The sequence below is a fragment of the Micromys minutus genome (assembly GCF_963924665.1).
Source record: "Micromys minutus genome assembly, chromosome: 3".
NCBI classification, from domain to species: domain Eukaryota; kingdom Metazoa; phylum Chordata; class Mammalia; order Rodentia; family Muridae; genus Micromys; species Micromys minutus.
Window position 1 is genome coordinate 18,707,536 of NC_137972.1, and position 25,731 is coordinate 18,733,266.

The 25,731-nt window shown below is 42.5% G+C and overlaps 1 protein-coding gene across 1 annotated transcript; it reads left to right on the top strand.

Annotated features, from left to right (window-relative positions):
• Positions 1-11,602: 11,602 nt before the first annotated feature.
• LOC308419200 (sentrin-specific protease 2-like) lies at positions 11,603-13,084 on the top strand (the record flags this gene model as incomplete). Its single annotated transcript, XM_080914821.1, has 1 exon — positions 11,603-13,084. One exon carries the CDS (start codon positions 11,603-11,605, stop codon positions 13,082-13,084), a length of 1,482 nt encoding a protein of 493 aa, XP_080770947.1.
• Positions 13,085-25,731: the final 12,647 nt, after the last annotated feature.

Sequence of the window (25,731 nt, forward strand, 5' to 3'; positions counted from 1 at the left end):
GTCTGCTACAAACACAGATGTCTACGTTCATGTGATTTCTTTGTGCAGGAATGGAGTTCTGCGCCTGTTCAATAGCACGCGCGCGCACATGCGTGCGCAAAAACACACACACACACACACACACACACACACACACACACACACAAAACAAGGTGCAAGTGGGGTAGGTGTGCACCCAGACAGGCCCTGCTGAACCAAGCCTATGGGAGCAGGAACCTGACTTAGCGCTGAAGAGTTGGAATGCTCTTGAGAAGGACGTACTAGGAGGCTGGCTGTGGTTCCACAGCATAACCAGGCACCTTACTCAGATCAACTGCTCTACTGTGCTGCACTAGTCTGGGCTTCAGAGAGCCTGATACAGAAGCCGCGCCTGCGCCTGCTGCAGTCTCCCTTGGCTCCCGGTCCTGAGCAGGGATGCAGGAGGCCTTGCCTGGATGCTGGGCCTGCCCTTCAGTGGACACCTTCCTCCCTGGGCCAGACTCGGGAAGGACAGCAGAGTCTTACTTGGGTTGGGAGTTGGGGACGTGACTGAGGAGAGTTGGGGCTGAGAAGAGAAGCTGTGGCCAGCGCTGTGCTGAGATGTGCGTTTAGGGGAGGAAGAGGAGGAGAAACTGGTGTGATTTGCTCTCAGTGGTAAAGGGAAGGTTTTGGGGTCAGTGGAGGTCAGCTGCTGCTACTCACAGGGAGATGAGGATGGAGAAGTGACCACTTCTGATATAGACCCCTGTCTCCTTTTCAAGTAACAGGATGGGGCTCTTTTGTTTTTATTTAGACACAGAACAAAATCATGATTCCCAGCTTCCACCAGTGTGGTTATGTGACAAAGTGTGGTCAGTGAAGGCGAGCAGAGGTAAGATTTCCAGGAGTGACCTAAAAGGAAGGGGCACGCTCTTTATCCTAGGGAGTTGTAGGCACTATGACGTGATGTCTGGCTGCAGTGTAACTATGACGCGGTGTAGCTGCGCTGGATCCTCAGATGACCTTAGACGGGCAACTACTCAGGACATAGCCAAATGACCATAGCGTTACACCGCTCTAATGGATTTCATGTGAGACACATTCTTCACGTTTAAGTCAGTTCATTGTGGAGTGACCCAAGACTGTTTTTGGAATTAGCAGTCAAACTTAATTCTAATCCACAACATTATTCAATCTGGTAACAAATTTGAGCGCAACACAGTTAAGGCAAAAGGCGGTGGTGGGATGGTGACGGCGACAATGACATCTACCTACAGCTTTTGAGACAAAACTTGCCCTGTCTCAGCCTCCCAAAGGCTTCTGTTGCAGGCATTCGCCACCACATCTCCTAGCTTGATGCCCACTGCAGACATTCTTTCTATGGAGGAATGGGCTGGGGGAGATCAGTCACTAGCCTCAGCGAGCACCATGGCCTCAATGTGCAATGTCCCTTCAGGCCCCTGTGTTTGAACACTTGGTCCCCAGCTGGTGGTGCTGTTCTGGAGTGTCACAGAGCTTTGTTGGAAGTAGTACCCTAAAGTCAAGCCTTAGAAGTTACAGGTCAACCCCAAAGATGCTCCAACATACAATAAGGACACATGCTCCACCACATTCATAGCAGCCTTATTTATAATAGCCAAAGCTGGAAAGAACCCAGATGTCCTTCAGTAGATGAATGGATACAAAAATTGTGGTACATTTACACAATGGAATACTACTCAGCTATTAGAAGTAATGACCTTATGAAATTTCTAGGAAAATGGATGTATCTAGAGAATATCATCCTGAGTGAGGTAACCCAGTCACAAAAGAACAGACGTAATATGTAGTCACTGATAATTGGATACTAGCCCCAGAAAAGCTCTGAATACCCAAGAAACAACTCACAGACCATATGAAGCTTTAAAAAAAGAAAGGCCAAAAAGTGGAAGCCTCAGTCCTTAGAAAAAAACAAAAAAATAAAAAACAAAAAAACCCCAAAAAACCAGTAAGTGTATAGCACCCTCTCAGAGTGGGGTACACCTAGACCTTAAATCATTAAAAACTTAAGAGCTAAGAAGATAGCCCTGTGGCAATTCTTGGTATTTAAATTTTTATTTAATTATATTTAATCTATACGCACCAAGAAAACTTTGACTATTTCCAAGTTACATTTTTTACATGTATTTTATGCTTATGGTGACTACTTTGAATGCATACTATCAAACCTTTTTAAAAATCAAGTACTGACAAAAATATATTCATATAATTTTATACCAAAATCTGTACATAGCAGCCTTATTTATAATAGCCAGAAGCTGGAAAGAACCCAGATGTCCTTTAGTAGATGAATGAATACAGAAATTGTGGTACATTTATACAATGGAGTACTACTCAGCCATTAGAATAAAAAAATAAATTTATTTTTAAATAAAGTTGTAAGAAAAAAAGAAGTTACAGGTCAGCATCCCAAGCTCTCTGTGTCCTGATGTATCTAGAGTTAACTGAGCTGTGCCCCTGGTGTAAGCAGTTCCTGTTACTATATTTCCCACAACATATGGGATTCCCTCAAACCACACCTTGCTTCTCTTTGATGTTTTATCACAGTGGCCAGAAAACGTATGTACCTTGAAAATACAGTGCAGACCTCCAGCCTCCCTTGGCTCCTGCCTCAGCCAGCTCTCAGGAAAGCAGGTGGGCTGATCGTGGGTAGAGCCAAGGGTAACACAGCCCTGGAGCACTTGCCTAGCACATGTGGCCCTGGCTTGCATCCAGGAAAACAAAACAAAACAAAAAATTAAAGCAACATGAAGAAAGCTGTTTTTTGTTTCTTTGTTAGGCTTTTGGTATAGCAAGCACCCGTGTGGGTAAGTAATTCCGCTGCTGTAAGGATGATATGATACCCAGGAGGCTGTGGGGCTATAAGAGAGGTCAATAGCAGATAACCAGCTCCATTGGAAGGCAATGGGTTTTCCAGCCAGCAGGTTGGGGAGCCTGTTCTAGAAGGAATCAGAAGTCCTCAGATGACTAGCTCAAGTCTTTTGAGTGTCTTAGGACCTTCTTCTCTCCCTCTTCTTCTTCTCCTCCTTCTTTTTTAAATATAATTTTGAAAAGGTTAGTGTTTTTGTTGCTGTTTTGTTTGTTTGTTGTTGTTGTTGTTTCTGTCCTCTTATCCACGATGTTAGGCTGGATGGAGTTAGGACTTTGCCACAATATTTTAATTCTGCCTTTTTCCTTTAGCAACATTGCCCTGAGACAGGATTTCACATCGACCAGGTTGGCTTCAAACTCACGATTTAGCTAAGGAAGACCTTTAACCCCTGACCCTTGCAAAGATTGGGATTTTAAATACGTGCCACTAGCCTTGTCTTCAGTGACGACTTATCGGACTTCTTTCCAGTCTTTCGGCTCGGAGTCCTGCTATCGACCCTGGGGCAGGTGTACGCCAGCTCTTTGGCCATGCTGCTCAGAGACCGAGTCCTGGCTTCAGGCTGCTTACCCAGGTTCTCAACCCCTTTAGAGACGGCCATATGTCTTCTATCTCCACATGCTGTTTTTCCAGGTTCTGCTCTGGAGAGCAAGAAGCCCCAGAAATCCCACTCTGTCCAGCCCCACCGTGACCCCTGTAACCTTGACCCGCCCACCCCAGCTTGGCTCTGGAGGCACTTTAAAGCAAGCCTCGAATGTCTGCTCCTGGTTGGCCTGGGCCCCTCCCAGCTGTGATCTACCCATTTGCTCTTTCTCTTCATCTCTCTGCTCTGGGATTCCTGGCTGTGCTCCCTGGCTTTGATATTTGCTTCTGAGTTCTCTGGTTTGGCAAGTCACCACATTCCCTTATAGCTTTGGGGACGGGGGCGGGGGCGGGGAGCAGGGGGGACTGTGGATTTTATTGGCCAGCCCTCTGCTGTATCCCCTGCTCTGATTTTATGTACCTACTTGGCCCTTCATGAGGAACATTCTCTCTGGTTTGGGCTCTGCCAAATCTATGGCTAAGCTAGGATTGGAGTGGCCTTGCTATGGCCTGTGGTACTGGAGTTCTGCCCCTACTTGCCCCTTGAGGGACACACACACATGCACGCACGCACGCACGCATGTCATAGCTCTCTTTGATTGTTCCAGAAGGCTCTAGTCTCTCTAGCTGCTAAGGATGTGGCTGAGAAGAAAACCAAAGCCCCTGCCCTCAAAGAGAATTCAAGTAGAAGTCACAAAGTCTAGCCTATTAGCTCCACCTGCAAATGGCTGCCATTGAATCCATCCCCCGTAGGATGATGTCATTATGCAGCAAAGCGGATCTAGCCTATCATTGGATGAGAAGCAAAGGTAGGCGGGGAAAAGTCTAGGAAAGGAGAGGAGGAGGAAGCACGGAGAATCAAGATGGAGGCTGCGGAGGAGGATGGTTCAGATTTAAGCGAACTAGATCGATTTTATCTTGTTTAGGTGAGTGGTTTATATCTTTACTAAGTGGCAGAGAACTTATTGTTTGGATGTATTGTGGATTGAGAATTTAATATGTAAATCTAAATGCTAAATTACAAATTTCTGGAACTTTGATTTTACCAGATAAAGAGGACGGTGTGTAAAAGCAATGGCTGAGGGGCAGCTGGAGCATGCAGATCCGGCTCTGTTGCCCACACTGAGTGAGAACGTGGAAGGAACATGCGTGTGTGTGTGTGTGTGTGTGTGTGTGTGTGTGTGTGTGTGTGTGTGTGTCTCTTGTGGAGCTGCTTCAAGTGAGAACGTGCGGGACCATTAGCTGCAGATCTATTTTTTATTTTTACAGCAACAGGTCGCAGACCAACATGTTAGGCAAGAATCCAGTAAGTTAAGATTATCAGCCTAAGAGAAAGTTCTATTTCCAGAAAGAGGGAGCCAGCGCCATGTTAGATCACGTGATGTCTCAAGTGTGGTTGGGGGAGGGACCTTAAATAAAAGAAATGCCAAAGGTTCAAGGTTCTAGGTTCCCTGCTGTGAAAAATTCAGGCTACGCTGAACACAGAGAGTTAGAGATCAGGAGCTACATGCTTCTTTTACAAAAGTTGTTTCAAAAACGATTTAGTTTAGGTTTGGTTTAATTGTTTTAAAGATAGTAGAAAGATTTAGTGCTCTGTTAAGTCTTTCAGGGTACCCATATTCTTTGCACATGGGCTCCACTGGAATTTTGGGTTAAAATCTTAGACAAACTGCCTGCTTCTTTTTATTTATTTTATTTATATGAGTACTGTAGCTATCTTCAGACATACCAAAAGAGGGCATCATATCCCATTACAGATGGTTGTGAGCCACCATGTGGTTGCTGGGAATTGAACTCAGGACCTCTGGAAGAGCAGTCAGTGTTCTTAACCACTGAGCCACCACTCCAGCTCCAACTGCCTGCTTCTTAATGATAGATATTAATGAAATTGTGATTAAGTTTGTTTTTATAGTTAGGAGAGAGTAGAGTTTATCCGAATCACGTGGGGATTTTCACTCGTGAAAATAATTAGTCACTGACTCCTAGTAGAGAGTGGTAATATTTGCAAGTTAATAATGTTATTAAAAATAGAAGTCTGTACACCAGGCAGAGTGAATACAGACATATATTATGTAAGTTATTAATAAATGAAGATCTGATGCTCCAGAAAGAGAGCTTAACAGACTGATGTATTTTGGGCTAAAGTCTTGGTTTGACAACTTGCTTACTTATTGGTATTGGTATTGATAGAAGGTGTTTAAATTGTTTAATAAATTATCTCACTAATTGCCATATGGCTCATCAGTGCCAGCTGTCGAAGGTTTGTGGTTATTTTAAAATTATCGCAGCAGGAGCCTCACATTCTCTTAATGTGGTTCCATGGGAATTTTGAGTTGATTTCCTGACAGGACAGATTATTAGAGGCCTAAGAATAGGCTCATAGAGTGTTTTAGTTCATTCATTTGTTTTATATTGTTTTAATTTTCAAAATGTGTGTGATCTTGATTTTATGATAATAATATTTATCTGGAGGAGATTACAAGATACAAGCTTTTCCCATTGTAGACTAAGGGTTAAGCTAATTTGTAAGGGTGTTTTCTTTGCGTCATTAAAAAAGTGGATTAGGCTCTGGATGCCTTCCAGAGTTATATGGATTGGATTTGATAGAGGGAGACCGCTTGACAAACTAGATTCAAGAAAATTAAACAAAAATATATCTTGATGATGCTGAAATTTTGTTTTGAGATTATATGTTGCAGAATGTGCAGATTTGGTGAAGATCGTCATCAGAATGCTGAACTGGCCTGCTTGGGTTCCTGATCTCAGGGACTTTCAGCCAGATCCAATCAAGACAGACATCAGAAGTCAGAACAATCATTGGGTGGCCTTCTTAAGATCATACAGCTCCCTCATTTTCCCTCCCCCTACCCACAAGGATCTTAACGCCCATGTACAGCTTGAAGAAGCCAATGAAGAGTCATCACCCTGATTCCCTGGACTTTCTGGGGCTTAAGGTGGTCATTCTAAGGTTGTTTTTATGAGGAATTTAGAAATGACCAGAATTTAACAGGGAGGAATTAGCTAGATTGATTTATACAGCCATAATTTCATTTGATAACTAAAATCATATCTTTACATTGGTATAGAACTTACTTGTTACAAAAATTTTCAAAGTACAAGGCTTAGACCCAATCCTATAACTGCAATTATAAACTGTTTTTAGATGATTAAGCAATGCAGGTTAAGAGCCAGATAGCAAGCTCATGGTTCTGAGTAATTAAAGGGGTGTTTTTGAGATAATTTAATTAAAAATGGCAGAGAGTAGGCCTAAGAGTTCAGAAACACTTTGCATAGATAGATAATCTTCAAAGGCATCAGAAGTCCACAGAATATGACATTTATGGACATTTCTTTGTTAAAGATCATTTATCTAGAAACCTGTCTGCTCCTGACAACACCCCTTCTTGGATTCTAAGAAGAAATTGAGCATCAATGGAATTACACCAATGGTGAGACAGCCACTAGGCAAAAACTGCCTATTTCATCTACAGACAAATACTGTCCAGAAAGGTACACATTATGCAGAATAGTTGACTGATAATCTTTGCTGAGCCAGAATTATCAGCCCTTCACAATTCTGCACCACAAAGGTCTGTCAGATGTGATCCTAGGCCAGAAGGCTAAATACTGATGCTCCAACATTTTAAGGAATGACGGACTGTCTAGGTGATCAGCAGTCTCTATAAACTGGCTAAGTTTTGGAAGGCATCAGATCTCATTACAGATGGTTGTGAGCCACCATATAGTTACTAGGATTTGAACTCAGGACCTTGGGAAGAACAGTCATTGCTCTCAACCGCTGAGCCATCTCTCCAGCCTTCATCAGCAGATTTTTAATGTCTGAAGGGATTTGGGGGGGGGGGCATGGGAAAGAATATTTGAAGATCTTTGTCTATTTACTTGTTTTGAACAATTAAAGGACTAGTTTTGTTGGGTTCAGCTTGTACACTGCATTACTTTGTGTATCAAGCTACTGTTTTTATGTTGTCTTCTTTACTTGCTCTTTGATTAATGCTCAGTTACCTCACTGGTAACTGTCCTTTCAGTGTTTAATATCACTTACAAGCTTAATTAAATTAGCTTAGACAATTTAAAATAGTGAAACAGCTGGGCGTGGTGGATCACAGCTGTAATTCTGGCACTGGAACACTGATGAATTCTGTGCCAACCTTGACCACAGGGTCAAATCCTATCTCCAAACAAAAAGTTAAGAAAATAACAAAAAATATATAACTCAGCATTTTAAACATTTACTGTCTAACCTGCTATCTTAGGGGTTGACTGCTCTGAAGAGACACAGTGACCAAGGCAACTCTTATAAAAAGGACAGCATCTAATTGGGGCTGGCTTACAGGTTTGAAGGTTCCGTTCATTATCATCATGGCAGAAAGCATGGCAGTGTACAGGTAGACATGGTACTGGAGGAGCAGAATTCTTTTACATCTTGATCTGAAGGCAGCCAGGAGACTGTAATTTTACACTGGGTGGAACTTAAGCATAGGAGACTTCAGAGCCCACCCTCACAGTGCTATATCTACTCCAACAAGGCCATACCTCCTAATAATGCCATTGCCCATGGACCAGACATTCAAACACATGAATCTATGAGGGTCAAACCTATTTAAACCACCATATCTACCTAAAGCTGACTTGAAAATCTAACAAAATCTTCTACATTTGACACTAAATTAACTTAATACTAATTACGTTTTTAAATAATTTTAGGAAAGCAGTGCTATGGCCAAATATGCCAATTAATTTGAAAATTTAGAGAAAAATAGACTAATTCTTAGAAAATATAACCTACCAAGAGCAAATAGAGGGGAAAGGAGCATTTATATAGCCACCAGAGAGTGAATGAAGAGTTACAGCATTTCCCCCAAAAGAAAACACCAGAAACAGGATATTTTTTTCTAGCAAGTTCTGCTACACATTCAAGAAACATGAATCCACTGAGAGAATAGCTCATCAGTAAAGCCTGTGTGAGACTCTAAGTTCATTCTAGGAACAAACACACAGTAAAAGAGGGAAACAAAGACTCAGATCCAAATCGTGCAAGTAAACAACCCCAGGAGACTTTACCAGGCTGGGAATCTTTAATGCTAAAGCAGAAGAGTAGAAGCTGGATGTACGGTTAAATGATTATCATCTCAGCAATGTGGAAGCTGAGGCAGGAGAATCTTACATTCAAATCCAGTCTGGGCGGCATAGCAACACCCTGTCTCAAAAAAGAAAAATAATAAGAGTAGGGGAAAACTAGAAACATGTTGGCATGATTCAATAAAACATTGCAAATGTAGAATAAAAACTGACAATGGTTTAAGAAAAAAATCATGACCACTCTCCAGTTTTTCCTAGGACCCAAAGCTGATCTTGTTAAATTAAAAGAGGAAAATGTTACAGTTGTCTCAAAGGACAAAACAAACAAAAACCCTGGAAAAATGTAAACTTCCATTAGCAATTTAAAGAAAACAAAACCAAAATCTCTCCTAAGTAGGATTATAAGGGACATTTATTGACCTAATAAAACCTACAGTGGGTGGGAAAATAGCCAGAAGATTCCTTTGAACATCAGCAAGAGATGAAGGCTGTGCTTTCCATGAGGCTAAGCACCCTTGGAGTGGTACCAACCAGAACAGCCAGCCAAAAGAACATAAGTCTAAGAACTCAAAACATTGTTCTGCAGGGTATGGACCATGGAAGAAAAGGTGCTATGGGTCTGGGGTCCTTCAGAGATTCACCAGTCTGACTCAAGTTTTGCTTTCAGTAAATAAATGACTTTTTATTAAAAGAAGACTGACCAGGACCAACCCAGAGAGGATTCTCTATATAAGGCCAGGGCTATTGTTAGCCAACAGATTATATAGGTAAAATTTACCAAGTTACAATTTGGGGAAGCCAAATCCTGTCCAGGTGCAGGCAAGGCTTGATTTTGTGACATGTCCCCCAGGTGCCTCAGCCATGTGAGCAAGCAGGTGTTTTGTACAGAAGCAGAACTTAGCAGTTAGCCTGTTTAATCTTGTGACCCTTGGCTTTGTAGGAATAGTTAAGGCACTGAAATATTTTGCAGTAATCACCAATGTTTTAAGAGTAGCTAAACCACATTAGGAAGTGGTCTATCTCAGGCTACTTGACAGGGTACATTCAAGATAGAGTCATTTCCTCATGGCTTATACAAGCTTAAAACAATTTTGTTTTTACAAGCCTAGCACAACAAATGTATCCTCTAAACATAATTTTCACCATCACAAAGGCAGCCCTGTTAGGTTAATGTAAGACCAGTGTGGTAATTTGCAATTTTTTTTCTTGGTATGGGAACAAATCCCTCTAAGGTGTAATTAGAAGAAAAAGAAGCTTGGTACAAACAAAATGACACCTGGGGAAATAATCACAAGAAATTCAAACCTTTTACAGAAAAAAAAAAAAGCACACTTTTTCCTTACAGTAAAACATTGGCATAAATATACTTGCACAATTTATTAATATTTTCAGTGGAAAAAAACAATATCTGTGTCAATTCTTTTTCTCACATTTTTGTAAAAATATCTCCATACTTTTGAAACTAGAACAAGGAAGGAGCTGCTCAAGGGGCCAGAGATGGATCAGTGGTTAAACTGCTTGCTGTTTAATCATGACGGCTGGGGTGCAGATCCCAGGACCCACTGAAAACACACACCTCTGTAACTCCAGCTCCAATTTAATTCTTCCAATTGTTTTCTAGGGAGGAGTTCAGGGCTTGTGTTATTGCTAGGCTTGTAATGGAAGTAGTGACACATCTTTCTCAATGGATCCTATTGACAATGGTGAGATTTTATTTATTCTCTTAGGGCAATGTATTGATCCTTGGTGAATTGGCACCAAGTGCACAATTCTCCAATATTGAAACACTGAACTATTCCACCCTTCATTCACTCTGAAGGGAAGCTCCTCAGGGAGGAAGGCAACTCAAAAGATCTCAAAATGGTCCCTGAAACTGATCAGATTCACCAGGCTCCTTCCCTGTCAGAGAGCAATAAAAGCTGAGAGTCCCTCTCGGATGAAAGGAAGCCGAGCTGCAAAGAAGACTCCCAACAGGGCCAACCTCATACCAGCTGTCTGGAAGAAGTTTAGACCAACTGAGGCACCTGGAAAGGACATTTTCCAGCCTGTTGAGCCATCTACTGGCTGTGCAGTGACTCCAGGTCCCAGCTTTTGTGAGCTGTCACCCATGCTGGGGTGGACTTTGGTGATGCAGCTCTCTTTCAGTCATTTCTGCACCTGTAAGTAACCCCTCACCCATATTCCTATAAGTAACCCCAATACAACTTATTGGTTCACCGAGTAGGACTCTGGTGGTGTGGACACTTTGGTCTGTCTTGGTTTCCTTATCCAGGAGGGAAAAAAAGTTTTATCACACCACAGTACCTATTAGGTTTTGTAACTGTAAAATTCTATGTATTTTACAATTACATAATTAGCAAGCATATTGTGAGAAGATATGTTGAAGGGCACTTATATTTTGTTTTCTATAATTGACCATGATGGGGCAGTTTCCTAAAAGACAAATGTACTAGTTAGGACCAGCTAATTTATGCCGAGATGATTTAGGTAACCTCGTGCTTTGCCAAAGGGAACTGATATATGTATCAATTCATTCAAACTTCCCACTCCGGGTAAGGGAGCGCTTTGAAATCCTGGACCCAGTTGGGGTTGGGTTCACCCTTCAAAAAAAACGTTGATTTGCGTTCTTTCAGGTGACATCACAACCAGCTATGGAACCTTGAAGGCCGTGTTTAGGGGCAACCCCCTGAGTTAGGCTTCATTCGTGAGGTTGCCTCCAATGTGTTAGCTGCTAGGTTTAGACCTGGTGTCTTACTAGTGATTAACTAGGACGATCAGTCCAAATTCGAAGTTTTGGTTAGGTAGCTGGTTACAGCGCCCTAGAAAGATACTTCTGAGGAAGTATTCTTAGAACTCCCCGGGGTTTCCCAGTGTGGACCCGGGTGAACTGCCACCATCTGACTATTCACCTACTCTGAGCCAAGTAGGTTTCCGAAGAAGTGATTCTTCAGACAGGGTGAACAACCCAAGAGTACCCACCCGGAGCCAGGCAGCAGAAAGGTTGCACCCAAACTGGAGCCTGCACCCTCGAAAAAGCAATTTAAGCGGGTCACCATGTGGCAACCTAAACAGCCTTGGTGGGAGAGGCCCGAAGCTTCAGAAAAAGATCTAAAACGGAAACACCAGGATGAGAGTGGGGCAGAGATGATGTCTGAAGCTTTGGGACAAGGTCCAAAAAGAAAATGCCTGGATGGGACAGAGATGGTGTTTAATGAGCCCGGCAAGGCTCTGAAGAAGACCCCTCAGGAACATCAAAGAGAACTGCTGGGCAAGGGTCAGGTACGCAACCCCTGGGAAGAGAGTCCAAAACAACTAAAACCCCCGGAGTGTACCGAAGGACCTCCAGACCAGGCTGTAACTGACTGGAAGTCTGGTGATGGTTGCAAGGGTCGCAAGCGGCCCTATTCCGTCCTGGAGGAGAAAGAACAAAGCCCCCTAAAGGAAAAATACGGAAAGTTACACCTTCAATGCGGCCATCAAGAGAGGTCCGACCCATACAGGCCCCACCCAATCCTTATGGACACCTCGGAGATCCAAGGTGGCGTGTCTGGGCACAGTCGTGAGTCAAAACCAACACAGAGAGAGCAAGTACCATCTACTGTTGTCGCCATAAAAGAATGTCTCTCACCAGACAAGAGAGAGAAGAGGTGTTCAGAGGAGAGGTCTGTTACACAGAAGAGAGGTGGGGTAAACCTTGAAGGAAGAGGGGAGAACAGCTTGGAGCCTGACTCACAGGGAACATCGGCTCAAACCATCCTGGACTGTGGCGGCGGTAGGCTACTCCCCAACAAGATGGCAGTACTTGCGGCAGAGAAAAAGCCTCTCGCAGGCCAAGGAAAGGGCAGGGAAGTGGATCAAATCCTCGATATTACAGAGGACATGGAGAAGGAAATTAAGAACGCATTGGGTCCAGGAGCCCCGGAGGAAATCTTAAGCAGCGGATTCAAGTTGCAAATCACCCGAGGGGACATCCGGACACTCGAGAACGGTCAGTGGCTCAACGATGAGGTCATCAATTTCTATATGAATCTTCTGGTTGAGAGAAATAAAAGCCAAGGCTACCCGGCTCTTCATGCGTTCAGCACTTTCTTCTACCCCAAGCTGAAACATGGCGGTTACAATTCTGTGAAAAGATGGACCCGAGGAATCGATCTCTTTGAAAAAGAACTTATCTTGGTGCCTATTCACCGGAAGGTACATTGGAGTCTAGTGGTAATCGATTTAAGACACCGAAGTATTGCCTACTTCGATTCAATGGGACAGACAGGGAAGACTATCTGTGAGACCATCTTCCAATATTTACAAAACGAGAGCAAGACACGCAGGAACATCGAGCTGGACCCTTTGGAGTGGAAGCAATACAATGTGAATTCGGAGGAGATTCCTCAGCAACTGAATGGGAGCGACTGTGGAATGTTCACTTGTAAATACGCAGATTACATCTCTAGAGACCAACCTGTGACCTTTTCCCAGAAGCACATGCCCATCTTTAGGAAGAGGATGGTGTGGGAAATCCTGCACAGTCGCTTACTGTAACAACATCCACCAAGTTACTGTGGTTCCCACCCCTGAACTTTTTCCATCGATGCTTCTAATACACCTCAAGTAGGATGAGTTGAAGAGATTTAAAACAGGTGCTGAGCTGTCTGCCCCGATGAAGCCCACTCTCTTCAACTGAGTCCTACCCTGGGATGTGGGACTGCCGCCCAATGCCATCTCTGGGACGTAACCACCGCAAGCTTGGAAGCTGCTGCTGTCCATCCAACACACGCAAGACCATGTGTACAGAAAATACTGTCTTGACAATGAATTGGCGTTTTTGGTTTTTTAATTTTGCTTATGTTTTTAGTTTTGTTTTTTGTTTTTGTTTTTATTTATGTTTTTGTTTGTTGTTTCTGTTTTTAACTGTTTGGGGTTTTTTGTTTTATTGTTTGTGTGTTTTTTGTTTTCATTTATTTTGAGGTTTGGTTTATCTTATTTGTTTGGTTCTGGGTTTTTTGTTGTGTGTTGTTATTTGTGTTTTAAGGTTTCTTTTTTTGCTTGTGGTTTTTTTGTTTTTTTGTTTTTTTGTTTTTGTTTTTTTTTTTGTTTTCCATTTGTTTCAATTTTTTTTGTGGGTTTTTCTGTCTGTTTTGGGGTTTGTTTTGTGTTTTTTCTTCTATTTTTTTCCTTTTATTGTTTTCGGCATGTGTTTGTTTATTTTGATTTTTATGTTTTTGGTTGTTTCTTTTAGTTTGCTTATGTTTTGGGCTTTGTTTTTTGTTTGTATTTTTTTGGTTTTTTGTTTTTGTTGGTTTTTTGTGTTTGTGTTTATTGTTGGTTTTTCTTTGTTTTTTTTCTTGGTTTTTGTTTCTGTGCTTGTGTTTTTTGTTTGTTTGTGTTTTGGGGATTGTTTCTTGATTGTGTTTTTAATTTTGTTTTGCTTTTTTTTTCATTTTTTTTTTTTTTTTTTTTTTTTTTTTTGTTGGGTTTTTTTTTTTCCTTGTTTGTACTTTAGGGTTTGATTTTTGTTTTGTTTTGTTTTTCCTTTTTTGTTTCTTTGCATTTTCTTTTTGATTTTTTTTTATACTTTGATTTTTCTTTTCCTTTGTGATCTTTTGCTTGTTTGTTTGTGTTTTTTATTTATGGTTATTGTTTTTTTTAGTTTTTTTTTTTTGTTTTTTGTTTTTGTTTTTTGTTTTGTTCTGCTGACAATTCCCCACTGAGAGTTTCCTGAACTCACTTGCAAACCTTGGCCAATGTCATATTTCAATCGTCTGGTCCTTGATTGAACTATCTGTTTCAAAAGACGGGATCACCATCATGCTGTTCTCTGGTGAAGAACAAGAGGAACATCATTAAGAACCTGCATGAGATGTCCATCAGCACCTTTACTGCTGGACTTGTATGCTGTTAACTTGAAGCCGGGGGTATTGGTGGTGGGTTTTAACATCTTAAGAGGAACATCAGCAGGAACTGGCAGGAGGTGTCAATCAGCATCTTTACTGCTGGACTTGTATGCTGCTCGCTTGAAGCTGGGGTATTGGTGGTGGGTTTTAACATCTTAAGAGGAACATCAGCAGGAACTGGCAGGAGGTGTCAATCAGCATTTTACTGCTGGACTTGTATGCTGCTCGCTTGAAGCCGGGGTATTGGTGGTGGGTTTTAACATCTTAAGAGGAACATCAGCAGGAACTGGCAGGAGGTGTCAATCAGCATCTTTACTGCTGGACTTGTATGCTGCTCGCTTGAAGCCGGGGTATTGGTGGTGGGTTTTAACATCTTAAGAGGAACATCAGCAGGAACTGGCAGGAGGTGTCAATCAGCATCTTTACTGCTGGACTTATATGCTGCTCGCTTGAAGCCGGGGTATTGGTGGTGGGTTTTAACATCTTAAGAGGAACATCAGCAGGAACTGGCAGGAGGTGTCAATCAGCATCTTTACTGCTGGACTTGTATGCTGCTCGCTTGAAGCCGGGGTATTGGTGGTGGGTTTTAACATCTTAAGAGGAACATCAGCAGGAACTGGCAGGAGGTGTCAATCAGCATCTTTACTGCTGGACTTGTATGCTGCTCACTTGAAGCCGGGGTATTGGTGGTGGGTTTTAACATCTTCTAGAAAATCAAGAGGGACATCAGCAGGAACTGGCAGGAGGTGTCAATCAGCATCTTTACTGCTGGACTTGTATGCTGCTCGCTTGAAGCCGGGGTATTGGTGGTGGGTTTTAACATCTTAAGAGGAACATCAGCAGGAACTGGCAGGAAGTATCTATCAGTATCTTTACTGCTTGACTTGTATGCTGCTCATTTGAAGCCGGGGGTATTGGTGGTGGGTTTTAACATCTTAAGAGGAACTTCAGCAGGAACTGGCAGGAGGTGTCTATCAGCATCTTTACTGCTGGACTTGTATGCTGCTCACTTGAAGCCAGGGGTATTGGTGGTGGGTTTTAACATCTTCTGGAAAATCAAGAGGAACTTCAGCAGGAACTGGCAGGAAGTATCTATCAGCATCTTTACTGCTGGACTTGTATGCTGCTCCCTTGAAGCCGGGGTATTGGTGGTGGGTTTTAACATCTAGAAAACCAAGAGGAACATCAGCAGGAACTGGCAGGAGGTGTCTATCAGCATCTTTACTGCTGGACTTGTTTGATGCCCAATTAAAGCAGGGGGTGTTGGTGCCGGGTTTTGATATCTTCTGGAAGATCAAAAGGCATATCAGCAAGAACAGGCAAAGCATTTCTACTAGCATCTTAACTGCTTGACTTGTATGCTATTCAATTGAAGCCGGGGGTATTGGTGGTGGGTTTTAATTTCTTCAGGAAGATCAAGAGGCCCATCAGAAATAACAGGCAGGAGGTGTCTACTAGCATCTCTATTGCTAAAGATTTTACATGCTTTATAAAAGATCAAGAGGCACATGAGCAAGAACAGGCAGGAGGTATTATCCAGCATACTACTGGAGTTCTTTGCTGTTCAACTGAAGACCCAGTATTGGTGGCAGGTTTTAATATGTTTGGAAAGACCAAGAAGTACATCAGCAAGAACAGGCAGGAGGTGTCTATCAGCATCTTTACTGCTGGACTTGTATGCTGCTCACTTGAAGCCAGGGGTATTGGTGGTGGGTTTTAACATCTTCTGGAAAATCAAGAGGAACTTCAGCAGGAACTGGCAGGAAGTATCTATCAGCATCTTTACTGCTGGACTTGTATGCTGCTCCCTTGAAGCCGGGGTATTGGTGGTGGGTTTTAACATCTAGAAAACCAAGAGGAACATCAGCAGGAACTGGCAGGAGGTGTCTATCAGCATCTTTACTGCTGGACTTGTTTGATGCCCAATTAAAGCAGGGGGTGTTGGTGCCGGGTTTTGATATCTTCTGGAAGATCAAAAGGCATATCAGCAAGAACAGGCAAAGCATTTCTACTAGCATCTTAACTGCTTGACTTGTATGCTATTCAATTGAAGCCGGGGGTATTGGTGGTGGGTTTTAATTTCTTCAGGAAGATCAAGAGGCCCATCAGAAATAACAGGCAGGAGGTGTCTACTAGCATCTCTATTGCTAAAGATTTTACATGCTTTATAAAAGATCAAGAGGCACATGAGCAAGAACAGGCAGGAGGTATTATCCAGCATACTACTGGAGTTCTTTGCTGTTCAACTGAAGACCCAGTATTGGTGGCAGGTTTTAATATGTTTGGAAAGACCAAGAAGTACATCAGCAAGAACAGGCAGGAGGTGTCTATCAGCATCTTTACTGCTGGACTTGTATGCTGCTCACTTGAAGCCGGGGGTATTGGTGGTGGGTTTTAACATCTTCTGGAAAATCAAGAGGAACATCAGCAGGAACTGGCAGGAGGTGTCTATCAGCATCTTTACTGCCGGACTTGTATGCTGCTCCCTTGAAGCCGGGGTATTGGTGGTGGGTTTTAACATCTAGAAAACCAAGAGGAACATCAGCAGGAACTGGCAGGAGGTGTCTATCAGCATCTTTACTGCTGGACTTGTATGCTGCCCAATTAAAGCAGGGGGTGTTGGTGCCGGGTTTTGATATCTTCTGGAAGATCAAAAGGCATATCAGCAAGAACAGGCAAAGCATTTCTACTAGCATCTTAACTGCTTGACTTGTATGCTATTCAATTGAAGCCGGGGGTATTGGTGGTGGGTTTTAATTTCTTCAGGAAGATCAAGAGGCCCATCAGAAATAACAGGCAGGAGGTGTCTACTAGCATCTCTATTGCTAAAGATTTTACATGCTTTATAAAAGATCAAGAGGCACATGAGCAAGAACAGGCAGGAGGTATTATCCAGCATACTACTGGAGTTCTTTGCTGTTCAACTGAAGACCCAGTATTGGTGGCAGGTTTTAATATGTTTGGAAAGACCAAGAAGTACATCAGCAAGAACAGGCAGGAGGTGTCTATCAGCATCTTTACTGCTGGACTTGTATGCTGCTCACTTGAAGCCAGGGGTATTGGTGGTGGGTTTTAACATCTTCTGGAAAATCAAGAGGAACTTCAGCAGGAACTGGCAGGAAGTATCTATCAGCATCTTTACTGCTGGACTTGTATGCTGCTCCCTTGAAGCCGGGGTATTGGTGGTGGGTTTTAACATCTAGAAAACCAAGAGGAACATCAGCAGGAACTGGCAGGAGGTGTCTATCAGCATCTTTACTGCTGGACTTGTTTGATGCCCAATTAAAGCAGGGGGTGTTGGTGCCGGGTTTTGATATCTTCTGGAAGATCAAAAGGCATATCAGCAAGAACAGGCAAAGCATTTCTACTAGCATCTTAACTGCTTGACTTGTATGCTATTCAATTGAAGCCGGGGGTATTGGTGGTGGGTTTTAATTTCTTCAGGAAGATCAAGAGGCCCATCAGAAATAACAGGCAGGAGGTGTCTACTAGCATCTCTATTGCTAAAGATTTTACATGCTTTATAAAAGATCAAGAGGCACATGAGCAAGAACAGGCAGGAGGTATTATCCAGCATACTACTGGAGTTCTTTGCTGTTCAACTGAAGACCCAGTATTGGTGGCAGGTTTTAATATGTTTGGAAAGACCAAGAAGTACATCAGCAAGAACAGGCAGGAGGTGTCTATCAGCATCTTTACTGCTGGACTTGTATGCTGCTCACTTGAAGCCGGGGGTATTGGTGGTGGGTTTTAACATCTTCTGGAAAATCAAGAGGAACATCAGCAGGAACTGGCAGGAGGTGTCTATCAGCATCTTTACTGCCGGACTTGTATGCTGCTCCCTTGAAGCCGGGGTATTGGTGGTGGGTTTTAACATCTAGAAAACCAAGAGGAACATCAGCAGGAACTGGCAGGAGGTGTCTATCAGCATCTTTACTGCTGGACTTGTATGCTGCCCAATTAAAGCAGGGGGTGTTGGTGCCGGGTTTTGATATCTTCTGGAAGATCAAAAGGCATATCAGCAAGAACAGGCAAAGCATTTCTACTAGCATCTTAACTGCTTGACTTGTATGCTATTCAATTGAAGCCGGGGGTATTGGTGGTGGGTTTTAATTTCTTCAGGAAGATCAAGAGGCCCATCAGAAATAACAGGCAGGAGGTGTCTACTAGCATCTCTATTGCTAAAGATTTTACATGCTTTATAAAAGATCAAGAGGCACATGAGCAAGAACAGGCAGGAGGTATTATCCAGCATACTACTGGAGTTCTTTGCTGTTCAACTGAAGACCCAGTATTGGTGGCAGGTTTTAATATGTTTGGAAAGACCAAGAAGTACATCAGCAAGAACAGGCAGGAGGTGTCTATCAGCATCTTTACTGCTGGACTTGTATGCTGCTCACTTGAAGCCGGGGGTATTGGTGGTGGGTTTTAACATCTTCTGGAAAATCAAGAGGAACATCAGCAGGAACTGGCAGGAGGTGTCTATCAGCATCTTTACTGCCGGACTTGTATGCTGCTCCCTTGAAGCCGGGGTATTGGTGGTGGGTTTTAACATCTAGAAAACCAAGAGGAACATCAGCAGGAACTGGCAGGAGGTGTCTATCAGCATCTTTACTGCTGGACTTGTATGCTGCCCAATTAAAGCAGGGGGTGTTGGTGCCGGGTTTTGATATCTTCTGGAAGATCAAAAGGCATATCAGCAAGAACAGGCAAAGCATGTCTACTAGCATCTTAACTGCTTGACTTGTATGCTATTCAATTGAAGCCGGGGGTATTGGTGGTGGGTTTTAATTTCTTTAGGAAGATCAAGAGGCCCATCAGAAATAACAGGCAGGAGGTGTCCACCAGCATCTCTATTGCTAAAGATTTTACATGCTTTATAAAAGATCAAGAGGCACATGAGCAAGAACAGGCAGGAGGTATTATCCAGCATACTACTGGAGTTCTTTGCTGTTCAACTGAAGACCCAGTATTTGTGGCAGGTTTTAATATGTTTGGAAAGATCAAGAAGTACATCAGCAAGAACAGGCAGGAGGTGTCTATCAGCATCTTTACTGCTGGACTTGTATGCTGCTCACTTGAAGCCGGGGGTATTGGTGGTGGGTTTTAACATCTTCTGGAAAATCAAGAGGAACATCAGCAGGAACTGGCAGGAGGTGTCTATCAGCATCTTTACTGCTGGACTTGTATGCTGCCCAATTAAAGCAGGGGGTGTTGGTGCCGGGTTTTGATATCTTCTGGAAGATCAAAAGGCATATCAGCAAGAACAGGCAAAGCATGTCTACTAGCATCTTAACTGCTTGACTTGTATGCTATTCAATTGAAGCCAGGGGTATTGGTGGTGGGTTTTAATTTCTTTAGGAAGATCAAGAGGCCCATCAGAAATAACAGGCAGGAGGTGTCCACCAGCATCTCTATTGCTAAAGATTTTACATACTTTATAAAAGATCAAGAGGCAGATCAGCAAGCAGCCATTAGGTGTCTACCAGCATCTCTACTGCTGGACTTGTATGGTGTTCAGTTGAAGCTGAGGGTACTGGTGGCGGGTTGTAAAATCTTCTGGAAGATCAAAAGGGACATCAGCAAAACCACGCAAGAGGTGTCCACTAGCATCTCTACTTTTGGAATTTTAAGCTGTTCAATTTAACCTGCTGGTATGGGTTGGGGGTTTTAATATCTTCTGGGAAATCAAGAAAGACTTCAGCAAACAGGCAGGAGGTGTCTACCAGCATCTCTCCGGATGGTTTTGTATGCTGTTTATTTGAAGCCAGAGGTATTAGTGTCACTTTTAATGTCTTCTGGAAGATCAAGAGAGACATCAGCAAGAACCCGCAGGAGGTGTCTATCAGCATCCTTACTGCTGGACTTGTATGCTGTTCACTTGGAGCTTGGGGTATTGGTGTTGGGTTTTAATATCTTCTGGAAAATCAAAAGGCACATCAGCAGGAACATGCAGGATCTCTACTGTTGGAGGTATAAGCTGTTCAACCGAACCTGAAATTATGGGTGGTGGGTTTTAATATCTTCTGGAAGATCAAGAGAGAAATCAGCAAGGACAGGATATATATTCTGTTCAGTTGAAACCCGGGGTATTTGTTGTAGGTTTTAATAGCTACTGGAAGATCGAGTGTCATCACTAAGAGCAGACAGTAGGTGTTGACTAGCATCTCTACTGCTCTTGTTGTATGCCGTTAAATTAAAAATGGGGTGTTGGTGATGTGTTTTTTAGTGTCTAATGGAAGATCAAGAGGGACATCAGCAAAAACAGGCAGGAGATGTGTACTAGGATCTTTATTTCGGGAGCTGTATGCAGTTCAGTTGATGCCGGAGGTACTGGTGATGGGTTTTTATATCCACTGGAGGATCAAGAAGGACTTCAGCAAGAACAGGCAGGAGGTTTCTAATAGCATTTTTACTTTGGACTTGTATGCTGTTCAGTTGAAGCCAGGAGTATTGGTGGCATTTTTTATTGTCTTCTGGAAGCTCAAGAGGGACATCGGTAAAAGAGGCAGGAGGTGTCCACTAACATCAGTAGTGTGAGAGTTTTATGCTGTTCAGTTGAAGCACCAGGGGGTATTGTTGGGGTTTTTATATGTCTTTTGGAAGTTCATGAGGGACATTTGGAAGAATAGGCAGACATGTCTAACAGCATCTCTTCTGCTGGAGTTGTATGCTGTTCAATTGAGGCTTCGGGTATTGGTGGCAAGTTTCAGTATTTCCTAGAAAATGAAGAGGGACATCAGCAAGGATGGCCAGGAGGTGTCTAATAGTATCTCTACTGCTGCAGTTTTTTTATTGTCTTCTGGAAGATCAAGAGGGGCATCAGCAAGCACTGGAGGGATGTGTCTTCCAGCATCTCTACTGCTGGAGTTTTATGCTGTTCATTTGAACCTGGTGTAACGGTGGCTTTTTTAAATGTCTTCTCAAAGGTCAAGAGGTACATCAACATCAACAGGCACGAGGTGTGTACTAGCATCTTTTCTGCTGGAATTGCAAGCTGTTCAATTAAAGCAGGAAGTATTGGTGGAATACTTTTATTGTTTCCTAGAATATTAAGATGAACATCAACAAGAAGAGGCAAGAGGTATCCACCATAATCTCTACAGCTGGAGTTTTTTAATGTCTTCTGGAAGATCAAGAAGGGCATCAGCAAGAACAGGCAGGAGGTGTTCACTAGCATCTCTACTGCTGAACTTTTTTAATGTCTTCTAGAAGATCTGGATAGACGTCAGCAACAACAGGCAGGAGGTGTTTGCCAACATCTCTATTGCTGTAGTAATATGTTGTACATTTGACCCTGGGAGTGATGTTGCCTTTTTAAAAGATCTTCTGGAAGATCAAAACGGACATCAGAAGACGGGGCAGGACGTTTCTAATAGGCTCTGTAGTTGAGAGTTTTATGCTGCTTAACTGAAGCACCAGAGAGTATTGGTGGTGTTTTTAAATGTCCTCTGGAAGAATTCGAGGGACATCAACAAAAATAATCAGGAATATCTACCAGCATCTCTACTGCTTGATTTGTATGCTATTAAATTGAACCTGGGGGTATTGGTTGTGTTTTTTAATGTTTTTGAAAGATCAAGAGGGACATCAGCAAAAACAGGCCTGAAGTGTCTACCAGCATCTTCACTGCCTGTGTTGTATGCTGTTCAATTGAACCTCGGGGTAATGGTGGCAGATTTCAATGTCTTCTGAAAGATCAAGAGACACCTCATCAAGAACAGGCAGACAGTGTCTACCAGTATCTTTACTGCTCAGCATGCTGTTCATTTGAACCTGGGGGTAATGGTGGCTTTTTAAAATGCCTTCTGGAAGATCAAGAGGAGCATTAGTAGAAGAGGCAGGAGGTGTCCACTAGTATCTGTAGTGTGAGAGTTTTATGCTGTTCAGTTGAAGCATTGTGCAGTAATGGTGGGTTTTTTCAATGTATTCTGGAAGATCAAGAGGGACATTAGCAAGAATAGGCAGAAATGTCTAACAGCATCTCTGCTGCTGGAGTCCTATGCTGTTCAACTGAGGACTGGGGTATTGGTTTAGAGTTTTAATGTCTTCTGGAAGATCAAGAGGGACATCAGCCAGAATGGGCAGGAGTTGTCCACTAGCTTCTTTACTGCAGTAGTTTTATACTGTTCATTTGAACTTGGGTGTAATGTTGACTTTTAAAAAATTTCTTCTTGAAGGTTAAGAGGGACATCAGCAGGAACTGGCAGGAGGTGTCTGCTAGCATCTTTTCTGCTGGATTTGTATGCTGCCCAACTGAAGCACCTCGGGGTACTGTTGGCGTTTTTAAATGTCTTCAGAAAGATCAAGAGGGACATCAGCAAGGATAGGCAGGAATATCGACAAGCATATTTGTTGCTAGAGTTGTATTCTGTTCAATTGAAGCTGGAGGTATTGGTGTTTTTAATGTTTTTTAATGTCTTTTGGAAGATCAAGAAGGACAGCCACAAGTACAGGCAGGAGGCATCTTTATTCCTGGAGTTGTATGCTGTTCAACGGAAGCAGGAAGTAGTGGTGGCCGGTTTAATGTTTCCTGGAAGATCTGGATAGACGTCAGCAACAACAGGCAGGAGGTGTTTGCCAGCATCTCTACTGCTGTAGTAATATGTTGTGCGTTTGGACCTGGGGGTAATGTTGCCTTTTTAAAATGTCTTCTGGAAGACCAAGAGGGACATCAGAAAAACAGGCGGACGTTTCCAGTAGCATCTCTACTGCTAGAGCTTTATCTTATTAAATTGAACCTTTGGATAGTGTTGGCATTTTTTAAATTTTTTTAATGCTTGAATATAGTATAAGAAATGATAGTGATTTGGACAGACCAGTGCCGCCTTCAACCGCAGTACTCTATTGGACTTGGACAGGTTATAGAACTCTGCCCAAAATACGGAATGTCCTTCCAGGACTCTTAAGAAGAGCATCATGGTCAATGAAAGACTCATTGCTTCCCAGACCTGCCCTACTTTTGGAAGTTGATTTTAAGTAGCTATAATGGTAAATGTCCATTTCTTCTATGGTCTCACCGAATACATTTCTACGGCTGGACGGAATTGTTTATTTGAAAAGTTCTGTTTAATTAAATCTTTTCTTAAGAATTTTGGCACATTATAAGATGAAATTGAGATTTCATTTTCATTAGCTGAACACTCTCACTGTGGAAGTCAGGGATTTCCTATTTAGGGTTGATAACCTATTTTACATATGACAGTTTGTGTTTAAGGCTTCCATTCATTGCCTTATGGTTGTGTTAATGCAATTTTTACTTAATAAATGTTTAAAGTTATTTAAACATCTCACAAGTTCTGGTGTCTCCTCTTTCTTTTATGGCCTAGTAATAAAACCTGGATTTCGAGGTGAAACCTGAGAAGCGGGTGTTGAGGGCCTGGCTGGCCAGTTTAAGCCTTCGATTGTTTTTCTGTTCTGAGCATCTGCCACGGAAGCACCATGTTTCAGAGGGCAGCGCTGCATGATCTTGCATTGTAGAGGGAGAGAGCGAGTGGAGCTAGGTTGAGCAGTGTCCAGCTGAACTGTAGAGTGTTAGCGATGGACAAATGTATTGATGTCCACAGGGACACTTGTCATTGAAGCTACTCTGGCTTACTGTAAGTGGGAACTCAAGGAGGTCCACAGGTCACCACTACTAGCGGCTGAGACGGACACTGGAAAAGGGAACTGCCTTTAGAGTTCTGCCCAGATTTATGGAGAGAGAATGTCTCAATTCTCCTTTGTAGCATCTGGAGGATGTATAGAAAAGACAACAAGATGGGGGGGGGGGTGGAGGTTGGGAGGATGGCTCAGTTGGCAAAGTGCTAAGTTACACCCAGAGTCGCATTAGGATAAGCCACGATGGATGGCCACGGGAGGGTCTTTACTGCCACGTAGTTTTCCATTTCATCATTGCTTTCCTCCAGCCTGCCTCCTCCCTTGGGAGTGTTTTTTTTTTTTTTTTTTTTTTTTTCCTAATCAACCGTCCTTGCCTTTTCTGCAAGCAGAAGTCCCTAATCGATTCCTTGAGGACAGAAGATCCTAGAAATCCTCTGGAGGGTCTTCTGAACCTGTTACCATCCAATATCAGTGGTGTCTATTTTCAAAGGCTTAATGTGTGTGCTTTTCCAACGAGCATGACATGAGCAGGAGAGATGGCTGAAAAGCGGAGCGGCAGATGGGAGAGCTTACCCACTTAGGATGTGTGAGTCCGTGTGTTCAGTCCTCAGCACCTGCAGAAAGAAGAACAGACTTTGAAGGGGTGACACACGTATTTGAAGGACGTTTTTCAGTGTCCAAGTGGTAATTAATAAAAAAAAAAAAGTACAAACTAAAGTCTAATACAAGAAAAAAATACAACCTGCTAATAACCAAACCATCTAATATAGAAGCACATGATAACAAAAAAGAAAATAAGGCTACAAGTGGGAGGGGGTGGCTGGACAGATAGCTCAGCAGTTAAAAATACTGATTGCTTTTCCAGAGGACATGGGTTCAGCTCCCAGCAGCCACATGACACAGCTGTGTGCACCTCTAGTTCCAGGGAATCTGACATCCTCACATGGATATACATGCAGACAAAACAAAAATCAATGCTCATAAAAATGAATTAAAATTTTAAAAAGGGATGATAATGATAAAATATTTAGAAAGCAGTCTGTTATTAAGAAAAATAAATAAATTTGTGCCTACACAAAATAGCATACATTGCAGAGAAATTTGAGCTAAAATTAATAAGGAAATTGCAGAGTAAGGCACAAGAGCTTCTGAAGCAGAAACATACCTCAGAAATGACAAAGAAGACTGAGTGGTATATTTGGTGCTGTTTAGAAGTTTAAAATTGATGTGTATTGAAAAACAAACACCAAGCCGGGCAGTGGTGGCGCATACCTTTATTCCCAGCAGAGGTGTAGGCAAGTCAGAGTCCGAGGTTAGCCTGTTTACAGAGCAAGTCTCAGGGCAGCCAGAGCTATACAGGACAACCCTATTTTGAAAAATAAAAAGCAAAACATCAAAAGACATACAACTAAAGAGAAAACATCAAATTCATAGCACTGTGACTGAAAAAAAATCTCTATTGTCATATAATTAGAATAAAGAGCCCATAGAAGTCAGTGAAATGCAAGAGTCTTCTTCCCCTCCACGAGAAAGTGGACAGATATAATGTAATTTACAAGTAATATGCAAATAGTCAATAAGCATGGAAAAAATATAAACAAAACCAGAACAAAAGCAGTGCTTTTCAACCTATGTACAGATTCTCAAACAATTTTTAAAAATCTGTAGATTTATTTTCTGTGTAGACGTGTTTTG